This window comes from Leucoraja erinacea, chromosome 22 (assembly GCF_028641065.1).
Source record: "Leucoraja erinacea ecotype New England chromosome 22, Leri_hhj_1, whole genome shotgun sequence".
In the NCBI taxonomy this organism is placed as follows: Eukaryota; Metazoa; Chordata; class Chondrichthyes; order Rajiformes; family Rajidae; genus Leucoraja; species Leucoraja erinaceus.
Genome location: NC_073398.1, coordinates 29,476,368 through 29,499,143, shown reverse-complemented (window position 1 = coordinate 29,499,143; position 22,776 = coordinate 29,476,368). Strand labels below are relative to the sequence as shown.

Here is a 22,776-nt window from a genome sequence, read left to right as displayed (position 1 = left end):
GATGCTGGAAACGCAAGCAAAAAAATAAATTACTGGGGAAACAACGGCTCAGGCAGCATCTGCGGATGAAAATTGAGGGATAATTTTCCAGTGACTTTCTGAGAGCCGGTCTTGTTCAGAATTGAGCTAGGAACATTGGAAATAGTCCATTTGGATCTACTTTGAAAGAGAGAGAGATAGAGGGAAATGAATTGCATTCATTAGTCTGGTATATAAATCTATTGTTTTATAAATATGAGGTTAAAAGCATTGGCCAAAATATGCTGCAAAAGTAAAATCAATTTCCTGACCACTTCCTCTCAGGTATTTGGATGCTATTCCCCCTGAAGATTATCAGAGTATCGATTCCAAGAAGGTCCCCGATGCCATAGAGAGATACATGTTCACCAAGTTTTGGGAGAGATGGGAAGAGGGGAAACGAAGACAAAGAAATCATCCATTCAAAGACTTGACAAAATCAGAAGAGGTAAGATCAATGCCGACCAAACTTGTGACAGGGACAATAGAAACATAGAAAAATAGGTGCAGGAGTAGGCCATTCGTCCCTTCGAGCCTGCACCGCCATTCAATATGATCATGGCTGATCATCCAACTCAGTATCCTGTACCTGCCTTCTCTCCATACCCCCTGATCCTTTTAGCCACAATGGCCACATCTAACTCCCTCTTAAATATAGCCAATGAACTGGCCTCAACTACCTTTTGTGGCAGAGAGTTCCAGAGATTCACCACTCTCTGTGTGAAAAATGCTTTTCTCATCTCGGTCCCAAAGGATTTCCTCTTTATCCTTAAACTGTGACCCCTTGTCCTGGATTTTCCCAACATCGGGAACAATCTTCCTGCATCTAGCCTGTCCAACCCCTTAAGAATTTTGTAAGTTTCTATAAGATCCCCCCTCAATCTCCTAAATTCTAGCGAGTACAAGCCGAGTCTATCCAGTCTTTCTTCATATGAAAGTCCTGACATCCCAGGAATCCAGGAATAATCCAGGGCATATTCCAGGGCAGAACATATTCCATTGTCCCTGGTTCACCTTTAGGCACGCCCAGCCCCCCCCTCCCCCCCCTCACTAGTCCTGCCACTCACTATGTAAACACTCACCAAGTCGGCGCTTTAGGTCTTATGTGTAGGAAGGAACAGCAGATGCTGGTTTAAACCGAAGATAGACACAAAAAGCTGGATTACCTCAGCGGGACAGGCAGCATCTGTGGAGAGAAGGAATGGGTCGTTTCGGGTCGAGAGCCTTCTTCAGACTGGTTAGGGACAAGGGAAACGAGGGACGATTACGTGGAGTGATAAAGAACAATGAATAAAAGATATGCAAAAAAGTAACGATGATGAAAGAAACAGGTTGTTGGTTGTTTTTAGGGTGAAAATAAGAAGCCAGTGCGACTTGGGTGTGGGAGGGATAGAGAGAGAGTGAATGCCGGGGCTACCTGAAGTGAGAGAAATCGATATACCTCTGGGCTGTAAGCTGCCCAAGCAAAATATGAGATGCTGTTCCTCCAATTTGCATTTAATGGAAGAGACCTGGGACATAAAGATCTGTGTAGGAATGTGAAGGAGAATTAAAGTGTCCAGCAACCGGGAGATCAGGTAGGTTCAGGTGGGCTGAACGAGGGTGTTTCGCGAAACGATCGCCCAGCCTACGTTTGGTCTCGCCGATGTATAATCCACATCGTGAACAACAGGTACAGTAGATGAGGTGGGAGGAGGTGCACGTGAACCTATGCCTAACCTGAAAGGACTGTCAGGGTCCCTGGACAGAGTCGAGGGAGGAGGTATAGCGATAGGTGTTGCATCTTCTGCGGTTTGGGTGGGAAGGGATGAGTTTAACTATGGAGATCCCGGGGGAACGGTCTCTGCTGAAGGCAGAAAGGGGTGGAGATGGGAGCATGTGGCTAGTGGTGGGATCCCGTTGGAGGTGGCAGAAATTTAGGAGGATTATGTGTTGTATGCGATGGCTGATGGGGTGGAAGGTCTTATAAGAAAGATGGTAGTGCCAGTATTTGATTTATACTATTGTGTATTTATTCCCAGGTTATTCTCCTGTTGCCCATTTTCTAGCCAGTAGAATGAAGTACCTTGTGTCATCTTACTTCCACCTCTGCTTGTGGATCTCAGAATGTGCTTTGTGCTGTAAAGAGTTTTATACACATAAGGGAAACTTAATGGGATCCTCACTCAAAGTTGGCCATGACTGAAACATCAGTCATGTAATATGCAACTCGTGTTCATTTTTATTGGTGGGAAGATAAAACATCGCATTGCTTAAGGAGGCATTGAGTATAAGAGTCAGGAAGTAATGTTGCAGCAATATTCGAACATTGGTTAGGCCACATTTGGAGTATTGTGTGCAGTTCTGGCTGCTTCATTAGAATAAGGGTGTGGTGGTTATTGAAAGGGTGCAGAACAGGTTTACTGGAATGTTGCCCGAATTAGAAGGTATTAGCTAGAAGGAGAGGTTGACAAGATTGTTTTATCTGTTATAACTTTAAAGAGGTTAAAAGTTTAAATGTGATGTTCAGCGCAAGTATTTTTTACACAAAATGGTGGGTGTCTGGAACCCACTGCCATTGGTGGAAGTAGGTACATTAGTAGCATTTAAGAAATTTTTAGAAAGGCACATGCAGGGAATGGAGGGATATGGATCACTGCGTTTATTTACCTTGATAACATGTTCGACACAGACACTATGGATCAAATAACTTGTTTTTGTGCTCTATAGATTTTGTGTCCTATGTTTAATAATTGAGTCAGTAGGCAGGATTGCACTCACTGTGTGAAGTTCTGGGTCATTCCCCTATTACTCTGTAAATATTTGCATGGCTCTTTGCTATCAGTAACCCGTCCTTTTTCTGCGAGTACCCGAAATAATCCCATATCCTTTTTGGGAGAATGTCCATCTTTGATGTGGTAAAATTGCTTCAAAGGAGTATAAGGAACAATTGAGGCAATTTTGAAGGTGTGTCTTCAAGGAGAGAAGAGTTCAGTAGCTGGAGAACATGTAGAAACATTCTAGAGCCGATTTAGCAGCTGCAGGCACAACACCCAGTCATAGAACATGTAAAACCGGCCAGATGTCAGAATTGAAGAAATACAGGCTTAGTTTTAGTTTAGAGGTTTTAGTTTTAGTTTTATAATAATAATAATCTTATTTATATAGCACATTTTTAGTCAACTTGCATTGACCCCAAAGTGCTTCACATAATTACATTACATTTTACACACAGGCAAAGGTGGGTGAAGTGTCTTGCCCCAAGGACACAATGACAGTATGCACTCCAAGCGGGATTCGAACCGGCTACCTTCCGGTCGCCAGCCGAACACTTAGCCCATTGCGCCATCTGTCGTCCCACTTTTAGAGATATACAGCACGGAAAAGGGCCCTTCGGCCCACCAAGTCCACATCGACCAGCGATCCCCACACATTAACTCTATCCTACATACACGAGGGACAATTCTACATTCATACCAAGCCAATTAACCTACAAACATTTACGTCTTTGGAGTGTGGGAGGAAACCAATGATCTCGGAGAAAACCCACGCAGGCCACGGGGAGAACGTACAAACTCCGTACAGACAGCATCCGTAGTCAGGACTACTGGGGCTGTAGGGCAGCAACCCTACCGCTGCGCCACCGTGCCGGTATGTCTTGGAAGAATTGCGTTGCAGGAAGAAAATACAAAGCAAGGTCAACGAAGGACCTGAAAATGGGGTTGAGGATTAAAAAAATCTAAATATTTTTAGGCTTTTGGAAAAACTAAAAAACAGGAGAAGTAATAAGCGGTTTTGCCCTTGATTTTCTCAGTCCCAAATATCCACCTTCCCCTCATCCTCCTAAATGCCTTTTGCATCTAGAAGGTGTGGATCAGCGAACACCTGGGTGTTCAATGAATAGGACAATACAAGTTAGAATAGAGGTATGTCGAGTTTTGGGTAAGTTCATGTTTATTGAGAGGTTGTAAAGATTATGTCAGTAAGTAAAGGAAGCACAGCGTTAAACTGGTGAGAAACAAATGTAGGAAAACATCCCACATGCAAAATGCAATGAATTCCACGTGAAATATTTAGGGATGAAATAGGTTACTTATTTAATAGAAGTCTGAATGCTTTGATGGGTGAGTTGTAGACTTTTCTACATAACTTAAGCTTCTGTGCTCCTAAATCTTCGGGTCAATTTGCTGCACTTGTTAGAGCAGGCATTTCTTTCCTGCTGGGAGTCGGACGTTGAAGCTAAAATGGAAAAAGTTTGGTGCTGCGCATTCTTGTCTTTACCTGTGGATTTTCTGGCACTGCCTGCATATGGAATTTGATAAAAGGTAGATTGAGCATATTAATTTCATTCAGAATATTTATTGCCGTTAACAGAGCAGTACTGAAAATGCCTGAGGTCTTCAGTAATTATAATCTTTGTAAAGAATTACCAGATCTCCTCAGCTGATAATTCATCTATGACAAACCACTTTAATTAAAAGCTGAGCGGAATATTTAATTATTTTTATTAGTCTGTTGAATATTTCAGCTTTTCCCATTGGCAAAACCAGAGGACATAAATGAAAGTACTTGATAATAGAAATACAAATGACGCAAGGAAAAGCGTTTTTTTGCTCAGTGAGAGATTACAATCTGGAATGGTGTTGGAGGTGGATTGGGATGAGTGTGCAGGTAGATGCGGCAATCAAAAAGGAACTGGATAAGTAGATGAGAGGAAACCAAACGCATGGTCATAGAAAGAGAGTGAAGGAGTAGGACCATCTGGATTGGTCTTGCATTGAGCTAGCTGTGCCTAAATGGGCTGAATGGCCCTCTTCCAAACTACCTTTTCTATCCAGAAGCAAGGCATAAGCAGCGGTAGAGCTGCTGCCTTACAGCGGCAAAGACCAAGTTGATCCTGATTGTAGGTGATGTCCATGTGGAATTTGTATGTTCTCCCTATGACTGTGTGGGTTTTATACAGGTACTCCAGTTTTCGCCCCCATTCTAAAGACATGCAGGTTTGTAGGTTTATTGGCTGCTAGAAAAATTTCCCCAGTGTGTAGGATAGAACTAGCGTACAGGAGATCATTGGTCGGTGGAGACTTGATGGGCTGAAGGGCCTGTTTCTGCGCTGTGTCTCGAAACTAAACTAAGCGTGCAGGTTTCTCGGCTAATTGACCTGCAAATTGAACCTAGTGTGCAGGATGCGAAAGTGGGATAAAATAGTACTAGTGTGAATGGGTGATCAATGGTCAACATGGCCTGTTTCCATGCTGTATCTCCAAACTCCAAAAAAAGAGACCAGTAAAATGTAATAAAAATGAATTGCAGATGCTGGACGATACACAAAATGCTGCAGTAACTCAGTGGATCAAAGAAAACGTTTTCAAAGTAGGCATACCTTGGGGAGATTTTGCAGTGGAACAGACAAGATGTAATAAAAATGAACTGCAGATGCTGGTATCAGCTTGACCCACTGAGTTACTCCAGCATTTTATGTCTTATTGTTGGTACAGACCAGTAGAATGACTGGAATGTGAAGGTTTTTTAGCAGTCTGGGGCTGAACCCAGGACAGAGACTAGAATGGTCTGAGTGGGAGGCTCATGGATGATATAGCCACGTGTTAGGCTTGTATTGTAGCCGAGAGAAAATTTGGCACAAGATAAGTATTTTTCCACTAGTGCTCGTGATGGGTGTGACCCATATAAAACAATCTGCATTGTAATTGTAGGCTTAGATAATATTTACAAGCTTTGGAAATATCTCTTCCACCTTGTGTGGCTGACTGGTGTATGGCAAAGAATTTATAATTAGTATCATTGTCCAACTTGATCTCTCAAGGATTTTCCTTTGATACCCAGGAGATACACTGAGGGTCAAAAGTTGTCTAGAGTCTGGAGTGTCTAGAGTGGATAAATGTGAGGTTATCCATTTTGGTGGCAAAAACCGGAAAGCAGACTATTATCTAAATGGTGGCCAATTAGGAAAAGGGGAGATGCAGCGAGACCTGGGTGTCATGGTACACCAGTCATTGAAGGTAGGCATGCAGGTGCAGCAGGCAGTGAAGAAAGCCAATGGTATGTTAGCTTTCATAGCAAAAGGATTTGAGTATAGGAGCAGGGAGGTTCTACTGCAGTTGTACAGGGTCTTGGTGAGACCACACCTGGAGTATTGCGTACAGTTTTGGTCTCCAAATCTGAGGAAGAACATTATTGCCATAGAAGGAGTGCAGAGAAGGTTCACCAGACTGATTCCTGGGATGTCAGGACTGTCTTATGAAAAAAGATTGGATAGACTTGGTTTATACTCTCTAGAATTTAGGCGATTGAGAGGGGATCTTATAGAAACTTACAAAATTCTTAAGGGGTTGGACAGGCTAGATGCAGGAAGATTGTTCCCGATGTTGGGGAAGTCCAGGACAAGGGGTCACAGCTTAAGGATAAGGGGGAAATCCTTTAAAACCGAGATGAGAAAAACGTTTTTCACACGGGGAGTGGTGAATCTCTGGAACTCTCTGCCACAGAAGGTAGTTGAGGCCAGTTCATTGGCTATATTTAAGAGGGAGTTAGATGTGGCCCTTGTGGCTAAAGGGATCAGGGGGTATGGAGAGAAGGCAGGTACGGGATACTGAGTTGGATGATCAGCCATGATTATATTGAATGGCGGTGCAGGCTCGAAGGGCCGAATGGCCTACGCCTGCACCTAATTTCTATGTTTCTATGTTTCTATGTCTGCTAATTGTACAAACTCAACATAAAGGTCTTTGGCCACATTAAAACAATTCCGCTTTCACGCCTTTTCTACTATCTTTAATGTCAAATGATATCAAAGGTTTGGCATTCAACTTTCAAGTACAAGTATTGCCATAAAAATAAGCTGTAAAAATTGTGGGTATTTTCTCAAGAATTTTTAAGCTCATCAAGATGACGATTATTCCTAAGAAACATTCCCCATTTCAGTTAATAGACGCAAGCATTCCAAGTTCTATAATAAAGTACAAAACAAAACTTCTGCTACAGTCTACAAACAATTTGTTCTAAATAATTAACTGAAATGAACCTCTACATTTCCACGTGTGATATTTAGGCAAAATTATCAATTAGCAGTGCGCAGCAGAAGTTTTGTGCTTTGGACTGAGGTATTAGGTTGAAAAGGCCCAAAGTGAGAAAAAATCACCATTGATGGTCAGCTAGAAATACTTTGTCATCACACTCAGTGGGTGTAAAGCAACACCTCTGCAGCTGAGGCTTTCCAGTTAATTTTCTTTCGTTAGATTATCAAAAAATAACTGTTTCAGGACTGGACGAGGGTTGGTCAAGATTATAAATAATGATCTCCTTTTCTTTTTTATTTTCTTTTCTTTTCATTATTTTCTCTCTCAACTTTCTTCATTTACTCGTTCTCTTTCTTCACACACTATATATTTCACATCTTTCTATTCCTTTACTATCTAACTTCTTTTTCTTATTCTCATCTTTTTTCAGTAACTGTCTTGGTCTTTGGCACTGACTGTACTTAATAAAATAAAATATTAAAAAAAGATTATCATCTGGAAGGAAAAGACGGTTTTAGTCTTCAGCTAAGCTGTGCTAAGTTCGGCAGAACTTGACCAGAACTGTCTTGGTCTTGGCACAAATTCAATATTGAAATGAGCACAGAAATTAAAAAAAAAAATACCCATGATTCTTCAATAATAGAATAAATTCAGAAATATGTCGAGGTTTTGTAGCTGGAAGCATTGTGGGATGAGCAGCCCCTCTTGTGAACATTTTTCACTTGTCCCCTCAGGTTCAGACGGAATCTATAGGGTTCCTAAAACTAGGGCCCATTAATATGTCAGTTATTCACCAGGTGCACAAAGAAATGTAACACTCAGTAAGAAATTACACCTGATTAAGAAATTTAGGAACATTTTTGAAATAAACTCCAATCTTTATTTTGTAAAACATTTAAATACATTTTTAAGAAGGAACTGCAGATGCTGGAAAATCGAAGGCACACAAAAATGCTGGAGAAACTCAGCGGGTGCAGCAGCATCTATGGAGCGAAGGAAATAGGCAACGTTTCGGCCCGAAACGTTGCCTATTTCCTTCGCTCCATAGATGCTGCTGCACCCGCTGAGTTTCTCCAGAATTTTTGTGTACCTTAAATACATTTTTAAATGGTTGCCACACCAGTAAAAAGGGCTTATTTGTTTAATGTCCTGATGTCATATTGGTATTCTGAAGGGTGATATACCAGAATGGCTATTTTTCCATCAATCTATCTCGCCCAACTACTCTCTTATTCTCAAACCACTATCATTCTAAAACACAACTTACTGGGCTCAAAATTCAAACCATTTTTTAGATTTACATCTGTTATTGTCACACGTACTGAGTGTGGTACAGTGAAACGCTTTGTTTTGCTTGCTATCTACTCAAATCAGATAACATGACATGCATACAATCAAGCCAATTTCAAGTACAATAGGTAGAGTAAGTTAAAGATACAGTGTGCAGTAAATAGTTCTCCTCATTGTATCCAGAGACAAAGCCCAATGTCTACAGTGGGTTATAAGTTAATTGGACAGTACCCTAGCTTATGGAAGGATAGTTCAGAAGACTGAACTATTCAGAAGACTGAACCTTGTGCACTAGGCAGCAGCCTCTGCCTACAGCCTGTCTGTTACTTCTGTCTTTTTTATTATTTTTAGTTAGTCCAAAGTGTTGTGTTGGGGGAAACTTTAACTTTTCTATGTGGGGGAGGGGGGCAGGGTAAGGGGGAAACCGTTTCTCAGTCTCTTCCTGGCGGGGACGCGACTATTTCTCCGAGTCGCGTCCTCGCCCCCCACCTCGCAGCCTACCAGCTGGATCGGAGCGGCCTTTCCTGCCGGGGACCGGGAACCGGACCAGGGCTGCTACAGCGGCGGCGCAGCGTTGGAGTCACCGCGGAGCCGGCGATGCCTACCTGGGTCGCCGTTGGAGCTCCGGAGCGTTGGGCCGTTGCTCCAACATCGTGGAGCTCTGGTGCGGAGAGCTTCCAATGCGGGCGGCGCTGAGCGCCATCGTGGAGTCCTGGGGCACCTTGCAGAGGGTCTCCAGCAACAGTCTCCACCCGGCGCGGCCTGCAGACTTTGGAAGCCGCAGACTCCGGTAGGAGGGGGCCGACTGTGCCCACGCCGCTGAGGACGTCCCGCAGCCCCGACGTCGGACTTACAACACCCCAGCGAGCGGTCCTGAACATCGGGCCGCCCGTAGCGGCAACTGCGGAGGGTGCGGGGAGGCCCTGACCACGGGGAACAGTGGAGGAAGAAGACTGACTTTGGTGCCTTCCCACACAGTGGGGAACTTTGATTCTGCTGTGTGGGGATGTTTTATGTCAAACCCTATAGTGTGTTGTGTCCTGTTGATTTTTATTGTATGGCTGTATGGAAATTCATTTCACTGTGCCATCAGGCACACGTGACAATTAAATCTATCTTGAATCTTGAATCTTGATCTTGATAACAGAGAGGAAGAAGCTGTTCCTGAGTCTGCTGATTTGCGCTTTCAAGCTTCTGTATCTTCTACCTAATGGGAGTAGGGAGAAGAAGGAGTGACCAGGGAGGGACACTCTTTCATTATGTTGGCCACTTTTCCAAGGTAGCGTTCAGTTACGGAATCAATGGAGGGGGAGCCCAGTCTGTGTGACGACATCCACATCTCTCTGCAATTTCCTAAACCAACCAAACCAATTGTTTTTATGAATAATGAGATTGATTATACATATAGAACATAATGAGAAATTAATCTGAAGATCTCTGCGTGCATGCCATGATCTGTCCATCGCATGGTGTTCAGCAGCAATATCAGTCAGTATGCAGAACACATAGTGATTGTACCTGATTCTACGACCTCATCTGACGCCATGATCCAGATATCAACCGTACACTGTGTAAAGAAAATTATCCCCTTCAGTTCCTCTTTAAAACTGGGACATATGACAATAAAATACTCTTGACTCTTGCCTTCTTGTTTTGGATAGCCTTACCATGGGGAAAATATTCTATATTACCTATGCTTTTATAATCTTATATATTTCCTAAGAGGTGGCCCCTCAGTCTCCTTTCACAAGCCCAGTCTATCCAATCCCTTCCCCATAGCTTAAGGTCTCCAAATCTAGGCAAAGTCCAGGTGAATCTCTTCTGCATCCCCGCCAGTGCAAATATGTTCTCAGTATCGACAATAATTGTGTACTGATTGAGGAACTATCAATGAATAATAATGCAACCCTTTCTAAATCTCCCCCCAAAACAGCAAGAAAGAACCATGTCGAACAAAATTGCCTAGTCAGTGGATATTCTTATGGCAGAGATAGATAGATTTATGATTAGTACGGATGTCTGCGGTTTCTGGGGAGAAGGCAGGAGAATGGGGTTAGGAGGGAGAGATAGATCAGCCATGATTGAATGGCGGAGTAAACCTGATGGGCCGAATGGTCTAATTCAACTCCAATCGCTTATGACTTTACGACCTTATTGTGGTCTGGGATTGTCAGAAATTATGGATTTTGTATAGTCCATGAGCTAGTTTGAACTAAAGAGTTAACAAAAGACTCAAATTTACCGACTCTAGATATAAGACTGGAATTTCTCAGAGATGTGTTATTCTTAGGTGTAAAAATAACTCTTTGAAATTAGCCTTCACATCTGTCTCACCACTCTTCACCGGCCTTGTTTCTTTTCTGATAAAGTTCTGCGCTCTAGATCCAACCTACCACCTGGCCAGAAAGATTTCCTGGAATGTTAATTGTTATGATTCTGTTGACCTTTTTGTAATAAGCAGAGAACTCAGGAGGGTTACTTTAGGTAATGCTTTCCCAAAGGCGCAGCCTTGTACTGACATACAATCACTCATGCATACATCATTAACACATTTCTGTCCAGATCATTTCACACTTCTCCTTTTTCCACTTGACCTATACAATGATTGAATGGTCCTATGGGGCTGGTGTGCATGCTTTGATCTCACTCTCTCTCGAAAATTCTTTCAGCCAGTAACAGTCTGGGAAAAACAATTTCATTGGATGTAAGAAATCATTTTGCCATATTGTTAAGGTGAGGGGTTCATGTTTTTGAATTGTTTATAAAACTAAAGAGAAGGATTACCTACCTTTAGATTGGAGGTGGGTCCTGTATCATTAAATTGGGCATGTGCCTCTGTATAATATCTTGTGGCACTTATAACCCAAATTGTACTGTTAATCTTATCATAATTTGAGTACAGCAGCAAAAATGACTGATTGTAATCTGTCATTACAATGACTGAGGGCTGGTTTAACTTTGATGTTAAGAAAATATTGTTGGATCTTTCTGAGTCCACATTTGATTCTATGATATTATGATATCTTATCGAACAAGACAGTAACTCAGGAACAACTTAGTATCTGAAGCATTTAGTAATATTTTAACAACATTTTTTAAAAACAGAATTAGTAAAATGGTTTTGTATTTATGGGCACTCCAATGGTGACTCAGAACTCCATTTTGCAGCCTCTTTGAGTTGCAGATGCTTTCGATATGTGTAGTGAAGAAGGAAATTACAGCCAGCAATGTGATGTGAATGGACACATGGTAGGGGTTGGCAGGTGGTGGAAGGGATTGAAGTGGCAAATACAATTCAGTCCAAGGGAAAAGGCAAACAAGGAAATCCATAATGAATGAAAACATTAGGAACATTACATTCAGCAGCCTAAATGCAAATCTCTGAATAGAACGCAAACTGCTGAGTGACTCAGCAGATCAGGCAGCATCTTTGGAGGATATGGATAGGCAAAGTTTTGGGTAGGGACCTTTCTTGAGATGCCTTGTGTCTGGAGATCCCTGACAGATATACCTAGAAAGGCTCATCAGAAGCTTCCCTGTATTGGCCTCGGCATTAAAAAAAAACGAGATCATGGTGAAACTGTTTAACGTTATTTGGGACACCACGGGAGCACTGAATATAGCTCTATTCTGCACACTGTGTGAAAGATGTATTAGTCCTGACAAGGAATATTCACAAGGATGTTATTGAAGCTGGAGTTATCTGAAGAGTTTGGCGAGCTGAGCTTGTTTTTCTTTGGTACAAAGGAGGCTTATGAGAACCTGAACAGATAAACTAAAATAATCTATTTCTTTGGCGGTGAGATTAGCACTGGAGGATATGGATGCAAAGCAATTTGTAAAATATTAGAGGGAATTGAGGTCAACAATATTGTCTCCAAAGAGCAAAGAGGGTTTGAAATTCAATGTCAGAAAGGGTGGTGATGGAAAGAATAATTAATATGTTTTAAAGGATTTTGTTGAGCACATAAGAGCCATGACCCATAAGGCTGGAGATTAAGACTGGAATGTAATAAATAACATTTTAAAACATCTGACATTGTCACAATAGGCTGCATGGCTCCTTCATCCCATAAATTTGCACTATTCTACAAATTCCGTAGTGGAGATGTACACACCAGCCTTTGTCTTAATCATATTAGACCCACAGGGAGGTTTGTTATGCTCATATATATGTTGTGACCAAGGATATGGAAATCAGACTCGGATGACCTCAGCTTTAAAGTAGTAATCAGCTCTGGATGCTTCATAGCAGCATTGTCTGGCACAACCCTCTGTCTGAAGATACACCAAAATTGTTGCCTTGAAGAATCATTTTTTTTTTTTTTTTTTTTAATCAAAAAATTTATTCAATTATTAAAAAATAATATTTACACTACAATAAAGCAAGTCAGAACCCACCACCATAAATACAATACAAACATATATCCATAATAAACTATTATACAATTATGATACAATCCTTATTGAGGATACATTCAACACCCTGCGGAGCCCAGCGGTCCTGGAACTCCCTCAGGGTGCCCACAGGGCGTATTCCCTTTCTAATCCCACCCGGGCACGGACGTAACCCCGGAAAAGGGGCAGGCAGCTGGCCCGGGTAGAGCCCTCCGCCGCCTGGCGCCGTGACTCGCGGATGGCTAGCTTGGCCAGGCCCAGGAGCAACCCAACCAGGACATCTTCAGCCCTACCCTCTCCCCTACGCACAGGGTGTCCAAAGATGAGGATGGTGGGTGAAAAATGCAGCCAGAAGGCAAGGAGCAGCCCCTTTAGATATTCAAACAGTGGCTGCAGCCTCACGCAATCCATGTACACGTGGTACACAGACTCTTCCAGCCCGCAAAAGTGGCAGGCGGTTGGCGAGTCTGTGAACCGCGAACTGAAGAATCACCTTGGAGGGTTTGCCAAAGAGAATGCAAAAAGATGGAGCGATGTAATGGGAAAGTATACACAATTATGAGAGGGATAGATAGGGTAGACAATTAGAACCTTTTCCCTAGGATGGAAAAATCATATGCTGGAGAGGTGCAGGGCAAGTTTTTACACAGAGTGTGGTGAGTGGCTGGGAGGCATTGCCGGGGTTGGTGGTGGAGGTAGATATGATAGTCACATTTAAGAGACTTTTGGATAGGCATATGGATATGCAAGGCATGGAGGGATATGGTTTATGTGCAGGCATGAAAGAGTTGGTCTTGGCACCATGTTTGGTACAGATAAGAGTTGGTCGTGGTGTCATGTGCTTGGAAAAGCTGTTCCTGTGCTGTACTGTTCTATGTTCTTTGCTTCATGCTCTTAAGAGTGTACAAGAAGTCAGAAGTCTGTGGTAGTTTGGAATATAAAGTGTACTGGCAGAGAGATGCTAGCATCCACACAAACTGGTGCCTTCAAAAGTGTGAAGCGAAAAGTAACAAAACCAAAAAGAAAAAACAGAAATGTCAAAGCATATGTGTGATCCACATGACCTCTTTCAGAGGAAGAATCGGAGGGCCTCGAGACCTTCCTGGTGGGGGCTCTAGGTGTAGAGGGAGTAGATGTACATGGTGAAATGGGGGCCTAGAAACTGAAAGTGATTAAGGAGTTGAAGGGAGTATGAGGTGTCTTGGGCGTAGGTTGGAAGGGACAGGACAAGGGGGGATAGGAGGATTGGAGGTATGTGGAGATCAAGGTGACTTATTTTTCAGTGTTGTGAGATTCTATAATTCCAATGCAATTCAATGAAATGGGGTTTCCGTCTTCCATGTTTTACAGGTAGTTCGAACTGCAGCATGGCTTTTTACAAATCCATATCCCCAAGTCTCTCAGTCAAGCAGTACTTGATGTGGACTCATTGTGATCCTGGACATCATTATGGTACCGTCTACAAATTAAGGTGTCCCAGAGGATGAATTCTTCACTGAAAAATCACCCCCTCACCTCCAATGTAAAAAACCAATCAATGTACACCTCAGTAATTTTATCCAGCTGCTTTGGAGACTTTCTACTGGTGCAAGAAACCTGTGGCTACTTACTAGTGCAGTTATGATTTATGAGCTGAACCGTCAGATTCTCATGTGGAAGCTGCAAAATATGTCAAATAAAATCACATAACCATTATATTTCGGGAAGAATCATTTTCATGGAGGCTGAGGTACATTGGCCATCCGTGTTTAGATTTATTTCCTGTCAGTAAGAACCATAACCAAACCACAATCTGTCGATGCCTCATTGTGCAGGCATAATGCCCTTTATTGAGTTGCAGGTGAAGATCAGATCTGACCATCGTTCAAAGAGGGAGTTGGCAATCCTGTTATTACAATTTATTGCTGATCTGAAAGACATAAAAATTCCACAGGATAACATAAAACTTTAGCTACGTGTAGGGAAGACCAGTTGGAGGCCATTGAGAAATTTGCTGGTGTTTTATGATAAAGCTTTCATGTTTTTATTTGATGACAATCTGAGATTTAGCAGGGTTTTTCAGTGTTAGTTTCCCAATTTGTAATGGTCAGATTTAAAGTATGCAATATCTACAGAGGGATTTTTAAAATTGCTGACAATCCCACGAATAATGGCCCCATTATTGTTGAACACCTGGACAATGGTTGATAGATCCAGCAGGAATTTGTGTGGTTTTTATCTATTGTCCTTTTTCTTTCATCCGCCAGAAGTGTTTTCCTTTGTCTTGTCACACCTAGATATTCCCATCTTGGAGTGAGAAATTCTGTTAGAACCTTTTACCCCAGAACTGAACCCAAGTGACACCATGTCTTTGTTTCTGAAGTTAGTAATAAACCACCAGACATCTACCGATGACTATTGTGACTGAGTTTAGTTTAGGTTGGAGACAGTGTGGAAACAGGCCCTTCAACCCACCGAGTCTGTGCGACCAGTGATCCCCACACACAGTAGGACAATTTACAATCTTAATTGAAGCCAATTAACCTTCCAACCTGTACGTCTTTAGGGTGAGTGAGAAAACTGAAGAAAACCTACGCAGGTCATGAGGAGAATGTACAAACTCTGTACAGACAGCACTCATAGTCAGGATCGAACCTGGGTCTCTGGCGCTGTAAGGCAGCAATTCTGCATACCGCTCCAGTTCACTTCAGGTTGTAACCAATGTCGCCGTTACTCTTCAGTGACCAGAAACAGATATTCTAGAGAATTAATTTTGTCGTAAACTTACTATGCTTGTACGACTTTGCTGCATTGTCAAGTGTTCATGAATATTGATGCTAAATGGATGCAATATTGCCCCTTGAATTTCATTTGTGCAGATCTTCTACCAAGATGCATTCTGAACTGTTGGCAGATGCAGCCTTCCTCTCAACAGAACACTGGCCCAAAAAGCATCTGCACCTTGCTGTTGATCTCCTCGTGGGGAAGGCAGTGCCAGTGCTCAGGTTATGTTAACACTGCGTACACCTAATTAGTTTTACCAATTTTTCTCCTAAATCTTTTAATCTACTTCCATTACACCTTCCATCAACGTTTTCTGGATTATAGACGACTTACTAATTAAAAATATATCTCCTTGATGTTCAATCTGCATACCCTGACCAATTCCCTGCTTTGTTTGTCTGTTGTGTTTAATGTGCCCTTTTGTTCCCAACCCCCTGCCAATGGAAAAAGGTTTCAGCTATGCTCAAGTAATCTGAACAGCTTATTAAAGAATTGTCACAGGAGGCAAGAAGGATTTATTTAAAGCTGACGAGCTGTGAGAGGAAGTAGTTGTGCCAGGTGCAATAATATTTACAAGATATTTGGACAGGTACATGGATAGGAAAAGTTTGGAGGGTTATGGGCCAAAGTGGGACTAGTTTAGATGAGGCACTTTTATCAGCATGGACAGGTTGGGCCAAATGGTCTGTTTCCATGCTGTATGACATTCTACAAAATACAAGATACAATTCAGACCTACACATGTAGTCACAGAGTAACCTGACGTATCATAAAGTGAATTTTAAAAATCGGTATGACAATCCACACAAACATAAAAGCAACTTTTCACGCCAGAGAGGCTGTTCAGCAGTGTTTATGAGTCAAGTGTGCTACTTTGCAGGCTGTGATCAGGAAAGAACTGTATTTAAGTCAGCTCATACTCATCCTCTATGCATGTTCATTGCAGTAGGGGATTAAGTATCAGTTGGAATCTTGTAATTTTTAAGACCACTTATCACAATGTAATGGGCCAACATTTATATCAATTTCTTTTAACATGCTATCAAGACCTTAATAAGGCTTAACATTTTTATTGGGTTTGATGGTAGAACAGTGATGTTATTAATGATTCCATCTGCAAAATCCACGATATCCTATCTCATTAGGAGAAGCTTTCACATTTTTGCATTCAACTGGTCCCAGAAACTTTTGTCAGTTTTACAGGGTACTGATTGTACTGATGAGAATGGCTGGCAATTCATATTCTACAGTGCCCTTCATAATGTTTGGGACAAAGACCCATCATTTATTTATTTGCCTCTGTACTCCACCATTTGAGATTTGTAATTTAAAAAAAATCACGTGGTTAAAGTGCACATTGTTAGATTTTATTAAAGGGTGTTTTTATACATTTTGTTTCATCTGTGTTTCTACAAAGTCCCCCCATTTCAGGGCACCATAATGTTTGGAACAACATGGCTTCACAGGTGTTTGTAATTGCTCAGGTGTGTTTAATTGCCTCCTTAATGCAGGTATAAGAGAGCTTTCAACACCTAGTCTTTCCTTCAGTCTTTTCATCACCTTTGGAAAAATGTATTGCTGTTTATCAACATGAAAACCAAAGTTGTGCCAATGAAAATCAAAAATTATTTCATTGTGAGACTGAGAAACAAGAATAAAATAGTTCGAGACATCAGCTAAACCTTAGGCTTACCAAAATCAACTATTTGGAACATCATTAAGAAGAAAGAGTGCACTGGTGAGCTTACAAATCGCAAAGGGACTGGCAGGTCAAGGAAGACCTCCACATCTGACGACAGAATAATATAATAAAGGAAAACCCCCTAAAACATCTGTCCGACAGATCAGAAACACTCTCCAGGAGTCAGGTGAGGATTTGTCAATGACCACTGTCCGCAGAAGACTTCATGAACAGAAATACAGAGGCTACACTGCAAGATGCAAACCACTGGTTCATCGCATAAATAGGATGGCCAGGTTACAGTTTGCCAAGAAGTACTTAAAAAGCAACGACAATTCTGGAAAAAAGTCTTGTGGACAGATGAAGTGAAGATTAACCTATATTAGAGTGATGGCAAGAGCAAAGTATGAAGGAGTGGAGGACCTGCCAAAGATCCAAAGCACACCACCTCACCTGGTGGGGCTTTTATTGCCTGGGCATGTATGGCTGCTGAAGGTACTGGCTCACTCATCTTCATTGATGATACAACTGCTGATGGTAGTAGCATAATGAATTCTGAAGTGTATAGACACATCTTAGCTACTCAAGTTCAAACAAATGCCTCAAAACTCATTGGCCGCCAGTTCATCCTAAAGCAAGACAATGATCCCAAACATACTGCTAAAGCAACAAAGGAATTTTTCAAAGCTAAAAAATGGTCAGTTCTTGAGTGGCCAAGTCAATCACCCGATCTGAACCCGATTGAGCATGTCTTTTATTTGCTGAAGAGAAAACTGAAGGGGACTAGCCCCCAACACAAGCACAAGCTTGAGAAGACACCCAGCAACTGGTGATGTCCAAGAATCGCGGACTTCAAGCAGTCATTGCATGCAAAGGATATGTAACAAAATACTAAACATGACTACTTTCATTTACATGACATTGCTGTGTCCCAAACATTATGGTACTCTGAAATGGGGGGACTATGAATAAACACTGCTGTAATTTCTACATGGTGAAACCAAAACGTATTAAAATGGCCTTTATTAAAATCTGACAATGTGCACTGTCCACATATGATTTTTTTTCTATTACAAATCTCAAATTGTGGAACATAGAGGCATATAAATAAATGATGGGTATTTGCCCCAAACATTAAGGAGGGCACTGGAAATGCAAATTCAGGGTATGCATAGATATTGTAAAAAAAAAACATGTTTAAAATTTGCATTTCTTTGGGTCTTTGATCATTTTTTCAAACTCTCTAAAAGTGAGATCCAATTGCCCTTGATGACTAGAAAATATTTCTTTAGGTTCCTTTGTTGAATTACATTGATCGTTGTGTTTTAAGAGAAACAGATTGTTTTGTTGAGAAACTGCATGTGAATGATTTCGGTATTTTGTCGGATGTAACGCTTTAGGTCTTCAAAAGAGCACAATATGATTGCAAATTCATCTCTTATTTGTTACACTAAGTTCTGACAGAACTTTGGATTGGATAGGGATGGGTAGGGACCAGGCATTTGAGTACGTGAAGCGTTATTTCAGGCAATAACGGTAAAAATCAATTTTTTTTAATGGAGTTCATCGCTTCCTTATGTGCTTTGCTCATAATGGTAAACATGACCTGCCCTGGGCTCCACTCAGATGTAATCACCAGCAACCCTCCTTTCTTCGAAGTTGTAAGAGATTTGGCAAATCACCAAAACCTCTAACAACTGCTACAATCACAGTGCAGAAAGTATCCTGGCTGATTGTATCATCATGGACTGCCAAGACAACTCTGATGCACAGGAATGCAAGGGATTGTAGTGTGTGGTGGTCTCAGCCCAGTCCATCATGGGCACTTGCCTCCCTAGTATGGAAAGCATCTTCATGAAGCTCTGCCTCAGAAGGCACCATCTATCATCAAGGATCCCTGCAATCTGCGACAGCCATTTTTCTTGGTGCTACCATTGAATAGAAGGTGCCAAAGACTTAATATATTGTCTTTCCGCTGACTGGTTAGCATGCAACCAAAGCTTTTCACTATACAAGGGTACACGTGACAATAAAGTAAACTCAACTCAAGTCCCACACCACCAGGATGAGGAACAGCTACTTTCCAACAACCATGAGATTCTTGAACTGATCTGCACAACCATAATCCTAACACAGCAAGGAACACTACAGACCATGGACTAGTTTTCTAATTGTGTGTTTACTCTGACACCTTGTTCTTTTAGTCTTTTTCTTTTTGCCACCTTGGGTAAGTTATGTATAATTTACTTTTTTTTTGTATTGTCTGAGACTATGTACCTGCGATGCTGCAGCGAAAAAGATCCCGACTCGAGACGTCACCATCCATGTTATCAAGCGATGCTACCTGACCCGCTGAATGTCACCAGCATTTTGTGTCTTTTTTTAAACAAAACTTGGATGTTCATTAGTGATGTCTTGCAGATATGTTGCTGCGCCTCATCTGGTGAAGAGAGTGCGGAGAGAGGGGAGATAAAATGGGAAAGTTCACTTTGCATTACTGCAGACTCCCAAATGTCGCAACATATTCCAAATCCTTTATTAGCTCATTTATGATGTGACAGGAAAATTCCATTGGCAGACCAGTCATTCCACCCCTCCCTATAATCAGGAAAGCAACTTCTTCTTCTTCTTGCATCTGGCGTGCACAGCCTAAAGTTGTAGGACAACTTGTTCTATTTGATCTTATTTGAGTGTGCACGCTGGGTTGATTGCATTTGTCAAAACAGGGCGGACCACGTGAAGGTTGCAATCTTCCACCCCAGGAAAGCAACTGATTTATTTGACGGCTTGTCTGATTTTACAACATTTATTCAATTGCGGAATGCTCGTGTTTTTGGCAATTGCCCATCCTTCTGACAATTGCAAGTCCTTATAAAGAATTGAACGTCTCAGAGCAGAGCAGTGATTGAACCCACATCCCCTTCAACATTTGTGTAGGAAGGAACTACAGATCCTGGTTTACACCAAAGATAGATACAAAATGCTGGAGTAACTCAGAGGGACAGGCAGCATTTCTCGAGAGCAGGAAAGGGTGATGCTTCGGGTTGAGACTTGCATTCCTTGTCTCCAGAGGTACTGCCTGTCCAGCTAAGTGACTCCAGCATTTTGTATCTATCTTTGGTGTATTATTGCCTTTGTATCTATCCCCCGCTAACATATGTTGTGGATACTTCATGATGTGCTACAAATTGAAGGGTTCTCTCGCAAATCTACCAGTTCTCCTGGGGAGAAAATATGAAACGATTAGTAATTTCACCAGTGAAGTGCTATACTCAAAGGGAGTGCAAGTTATGGAAAAGGAGCCCCTCACAGTAGAATAACAATGAAGGAAAGTTGCAAAGCCATGTGTAGTGTGGTGAGCTGTAGGTGAGTGGTGATGTAACATCAAGCCACAAGGTGGTGTAAATGGAAATGGTGAGCTTTTGGCAAAAAATGGCACAGGTGCTCCATAATTATTTCTCCATCTTCCACAGTGGAATAACACTTGCGAATTACATGTGTGACTGGTCACATTGTAGCATTCTGCATCATTCTAAATACTAAATATGGAATTACTTAATATATTTAGTTTAGTTTAGAGATACAGCGTGGAAATATCCGCAGGCTTCGAATCCTAGGCCTTTTCTGAATTTGATGGCACTGCCACTACTCATATCAGCTCTCGAATTTCCTTGTGACAGCTCAGCCTCAATAGCTCTTCTCACTTGAGATGCTCCATAAAGGCTGCCCTTGGACCTTTTGGCCTATTCGCTTCTCAGAAAGCTTAATATCCATTTTTTTTTCAAACTTGCTAATGTTCCTTTGAGATATCTTCAATATTTTTGCAGAATATAAATGATTATCATTTCTGCACAATTTACCCGGAATCTTACATTCATCCCCTCGTGTTCCAGTTTGTATAACAGGACAAATAGTGTCTGTGCACACCATCGAATTCCTTAATCTTCAAAACTTCAATTCGATCCGGATTTAATCATGTCCACCAACGAAATACAAGCCTAATTCATACAGCTAAACTTTATATTTCTTGTTGTTGCCGAAATTATTCTGTATTCTCCTCTGTAAAAAAATAATTAGCATTTTTACATTCCACCGCCATAAACATCTTTATGGATAAGTGTCTGTTAATGACTGTGTTTTTAAGGGTTATATGGGAGATGGGGAGTGGTATAGCACATGCTCATACATGTTACAATTAAAGTTTTAAGTAATGGATTCTCCTCTGGGTGGTTTAATCTATCATTTCTTGCAAATTATCCAGCTTAGGAAAATGTTGTTTAGGTGATGTGACTGTGGGATCCCTCTCCCCCTAACTTGTACGTTAAAATCATCCCCCCATCCCCCTGACAGTCTCACTCATATAAAAATGTCAAGAGATGCTTTAAGGGGAGAGCTGAGTGTTCGGGCTGCCGGGCTTCTACTCAAGCATTCCTTCTTTTCTGAAGGAATTACTTTGCCTTTGAGGTAGATTCACATTCCAGATTGCGTTGTAAGTGAAGCCGTCTCGGAGGAGAGGCATACATCACTGTCCCTTAAACACAAGCCGTTTGCTGAACGGACTCCTCCCACAAACGGGAATTCTCAGCCTTCCTCCAACTTCCCACTTGCTCCTCTGTCAATCCCTGTGCTGTGGCCACAGGCAGCAGAGAAGCTGACATCAAACCCAACCTCTCCACACGTTCTTGAAACATTTTCCAGAGACTATTTTTTTTTCTCCTATTCTACTTTCATCGTTGAGCATAAGAAAGAATATTTAAAGTTTCTCATGGTTCCTTTCATTCAAGATTTGGATCAGCAATGAAATACCTTTGTTAATATGGTTATGCTCTCATAGATCAAACAGTAATCTCATACATCAAACAGGTATGTGCCTTGGTGTTCCTTGTGTTTTGCAAAGATTATCTGTATAAAGTTTAAAAAAAAAGTACTTTACATGCATTCATGTTTGAAATGCCATTAATTGAATCTTTAGTACACTATGTACCAAATTCAATTCAGAAATGTATTACTATATATTGTATAAAGTATTAAAAAATAAATAAAGAAGTGACTTAGCATAGGAATTACTTATTTAAACTATTCAAGTGACTGAACTAATACTGGAAACATATTCCTGTATTTTTGTGACTGCAGAACATCAACAACTTGCATTTATAGAACGCATTTAATGCCTAAAGAGTGTGCAGATTGTATGGATTGAAGTTCTGCTGGACACAATATTGACTTCTATTTCTCCCATTTTTAGCATATCCAGCACTGCCAAGGAAAGGAAACTATAGATGTTTTTTAAAATTATTGCTTTGAATCAACTTTTCTAATATTTCATAACTAATTAGTATTCTAAATTATTTGGCTGAGGTGAGGGTGGTGGGCGAGGAAGTCTTGTGAAGAAATATCCAGAAATTTCTTGGAAAATCTGCAGCAATACACAGAGGGAGTCAAGGAAATATAATGACTGAGACACTTTTGGCAGCAGTACATACACATTGTGCCTTTTGTCCTTAGGCTTCTGCATCTGTGTTGTAACCTTTAGGAATTAGGTTTTCTCAGGGAATGGCCAATAAATACAAGTTGATAGAAGTGCATTTGAAAAGCTTTTTGTCCGATCTG

General features: G+C 41.3%; 2 protein-coding genes across 4 annotated transcripts in view; both read left to right on the top strand.

Moving 5' to 3' along the window:
* The window catches only part of LOC129707917 (protein phosphatase 1 regulatory subunit 7-like), a 38,040-nt gene extending 23,626 nt beyond the window's left edge, over positions 1–14,414 (top strand). For 2 of the 3 annotated variants that reach the window (XM_055653384.1, XM_055653382.1), the window contains exons 8-9: positions 304–466; positions 14,073–14,414. In XM_055653384.1, coding sequence (XP_055509359.1) covers positions 304–466; positions 14,073–14,141 — 232 coding nt within the window. In that variant the 3' untranslated portion in view covers positions 14,142–14,414. Of the gene's footprint in view, positions 1–303; positions 467–10,993; positions 11,058–14,072 lie in introns of all 3 variants that reach the window. The other variant, XM_055653383.1, reaches the window with a different exon arrangement.
* A 4,219-nt stretch (positions 14,415–18,633) lies between these two features.
* LOC129707916 (collagen alpha-1(VII) chain-like) overlaps positions 18,634–22,776 on the top strand; it is a 260,386-nt gene continuing 256,243 nt past the window's right edge. The window contains 1 exon segment of the mRNA XM_055653380.1: positions 18,634–22,029. The gene's annotated coding sequence lies outside the window, so the exon portion shown is untranslated.